Below are 3,042 nucleotides of genomic sequence, written 5' to 3'. Positions count from 1 at the left end.
TTGTACGGCCAGCCAAACTCCCCCCCGGGCCTAGACTCCCGCGTAGCGGTAATTTACACCAGCGGGCGAAGGGCACTTGCGGCCCGGAAAACGAGTTTGGCTTCCAAGGTATCTAACTGTCTTCACCATGCCCCACAGGTTCGTTCCTGCTGTCCCTGCCCATCGCCTTCTTCATGCAGGTCCTGGAGAGAGACTGGTACGGCAGGAAGCTCTTCTGTATGGAGGAGTTTCCCTCCGAGGACGAGTTCCGCGCCTACATCATCTACACCGTCCTCATCAGCTACGTCATCCCCCTGACGACCAGCGTGGTCAGCCACTGCCTCATCCTGCGTTACCTGGCAACCATGGCCGTCACCACGTCAGTGGCGCAGCAACACGTCATGGCCAGGAAGAAACGGGTGAGAGAACTACTGGGAGTTGAAGCCCCCCCCCCCCCCGGCAACACACTCACACACACATACTGCAGCGGTCCCCCTTGAAGTACTGTAGGTACCCGCTAGGTGGCCCATTTTAGAACTTGACCTTCGTCTTTGCAACCCCTGTACATCTGCTAAATATCATGGACAGTCATTCATAGCTTCTCGAGTTGGGGTTGTACACATACATAGAAAACACACATGCAAACACAGTCCGCTGTATTACCACAACAGCTACTCACCTACCTAATATCATTGAGATCCATTCACAGCTTCTGGTGCTATGCTGTTGTAATTCAGACCCCCATAGCTTGAACATTCACTGCTGCAACATGGTCAAAACGAAAACACATTTTCACCCTTCTGGCAAAGGCAGATATACCGTTATGACGAATGGCTAAACTTTATCTTCCAACACTGTGTTGGAAGATAAAGTCATAATGAAGTAAACCAACACAAATGAACTTTCATGCGCAGATATGTAATGATATGTTCTTCTGCGTTCCGATTAATAATCGTTACATCTGCCCTTCAGGTGACCCGCATGGTGGCTACGGTGGTGACCCTGTTCGCGTTGTGCTGGGCGCCGAACCACGCCGCCAACCTGTGGTTCGCCTTCAAGCGGGAAGGTCTGTCCGGGGGTTTCGGCACCGTCACCGTGTGGCTGAAGATCTCCGCCCTCTGCCTCAGCTACGCCAACTCCTGCGTCAACCCCTTCGTCTACGGCATCATGGGAGACAGCTTCCGCAAGGCCTTCGCAAAGTCCTTCGGGAAGGAGGACTCCCAGACCGCGATGTCCGCCATGACACCCCGGACCCTGAAGACCACGAAGGCGGATGAGATCGCGATGGTAAAGTTAGGGGGTGGGGAGACTGCAGCTGGGGAGGATAAAATCACTGTGTTGAATGTGGAGCAGAATGAGGATGTAGAGAAACAAGAAGATTTGTTGTAATTCACTGCACGAAATTCTATCTTTAAGTCCACCTGAAAGCAAGCGTAAATGTTAATTTTTTTCACTCTAGTGTTCATTTTCGGATGCTTTAAACTGTGCTTAAAGATTGGAGTTCTCGCAGTGTAAGATAACTGTATTACAACAATGGCCCGGGCTACTTTCTTTGGGTGTATTTTCCCAGCATTGTGGTAAGGTGGTGTTTTGGTAAGGGTTGTTGACTTGATTGCTGAAGGTACTGGGTTCCAACCACTGGCAGGTCCCAGTGTTGTTTTGTGACCTTGAGCAAGGCACTTGAAATCTATTTTTTCACAGATGAAAATGTGTATCTATCTCTGGTTAGGGGCGTCCTGTTTAATGGAGGTCCCGTGTTTGAGGAGAGCCACACCTCAAGCACGTTAAAGATCCCACCACACTTATCAAAAAGAGCAGGGGTCCTTTTCGGTGTGAGTGGTTCAAACCTTACCGTCTGGTCTCTATTTTGACACATTGAAACATTATGTTATGTCACAAACGTGGTATATACTAATAAATAGATAACAGAAATATGATTTTAGTCGCAGTAAGTATCATATTTGTTCGTATTTGTGAATATCATATATATTAGTTTGCTAACAATCACTCGCAGTTGCAATATTAACCTTACGTGTATTTAAAATATAAGAATATTTTAATCAAGATTTCTTCGTTCGTTTTCGAGATCTGTTAGATATTACGTCTGTAAGTGTTTTATCGTATTTACTTTACAGACGTATTGAAAAAAATAGTTTTTGAAGAATATATATGTATAAAGATTTATTCGTACTTGTAAAGTGATTTATAATCAAGATCTGTTAGAGATATTACTATTGCCGTTTTATCGCACTTATGATAACACTTCTGTGACGAATATGACGTATTGGCACCTTGTTCTTAATCAAAATTTTGGATTAACTGTTATTATTTGATAATCGGATAAGCAATTTTGTCTCGTATATTTTGATCAGAATTTGTTAGCACTTTTAGAAATGATTTTCAAAATATGATTATATTGGATATTCAATCATAATCATGCGGATAATTCAAACGAACAGTTTTTGGCACTTGGTGAGTATTTCTTCGCACTTCAAAGAGTTTTTCATCCAAGTTTTTCACCTTATTCAGAATTATTATTAAGTATCGTTCTTACCTGTATGCACCTATGTTTACTAAATATTGTATCGATGTCGGTTAGGAACTTTTGAGCCATTCTTTCAAGAACCGAAATAAAGATTTCTGTTCACTGAATGTTATTTGCCGTATTGTCATAAATGAACTGAAACTGAAATAGAAATAAGCACTATTAGCTCAATCTACCACACAACTAGGGCACCATTCCACCGGTAGCGGTACCTGGTGTAGCCCCCGGCCTGGCTCTGAAGTCGGGAAGATACTAGTCATAATTAGGCCACACCAATTTAATTTGTTGGTTCTCGGATTCGCCTCTTCGTTTTTTTCTGATTTGCAAAAAAAAAAAATTGATTCTGGTCCTGAATCAACTGAAAAATGCTCATGTTTTGCCCCAAAACAGTTGAGCAAAGTCTTTTTCTTCCTAGTTGTTACAGTTTTCCCATCTATCATTGCAGTGGTTTGATTAAAAGTTCAAAATTCAATGTTTAAATTTTAACCCAGTCTTTTGTGTTGACTTCATGGCTAATT

General features: G+C 43.1%; 1 protein-coding gene across 1 annotated transcript in view; it reads left to right on the top strand.

Annotated features, from left to right (window-relative positions):
- LOC109474414 (G-protein coupled receptor 54-like) overlaps window positions 1-1,368 on the top strand; it is a 6,683-nt gene extending 5,315 nt beyond the window's left edge. Inside the window, exons 3-4 of the mRNA XM_019774709.1 lie at window positions 139-398; window positions 952-1,368. Coding sequence (XP_019630268.1) covers window positions 139-398; window positions 952-1,368 — 677 coding nt within the window. The remainder of the gene's footprint in view (window positions 1-138; window positions 399-951) is intronic.
- The last annotated feature ends 1,674 nt before the right edge of the window (window positions 1,369-3,042 follow it).

Source organism: Branchiostoma belcheri, unplaced genomic scaffold (genome assembly GCF_001625305.1).
Source record: "Branchiostoma belcheri isolate BF01 breed outbred unplaced genomic scaffold, Haploidv18h27 scaffold31, whole genome shotgun sequence".
NCBI lineage: Eukaryota > Metazoa > Chordata > Leptocardii > Amphioxiformes > Branchiostomatidae > Branchiostoma > Branchiostoma belcheri.
The sequence above is the reverse complement of the archived record's forward strand: the minus strand, read 5'-3'. Positions and strand labels throughout refer to the sequence as shown.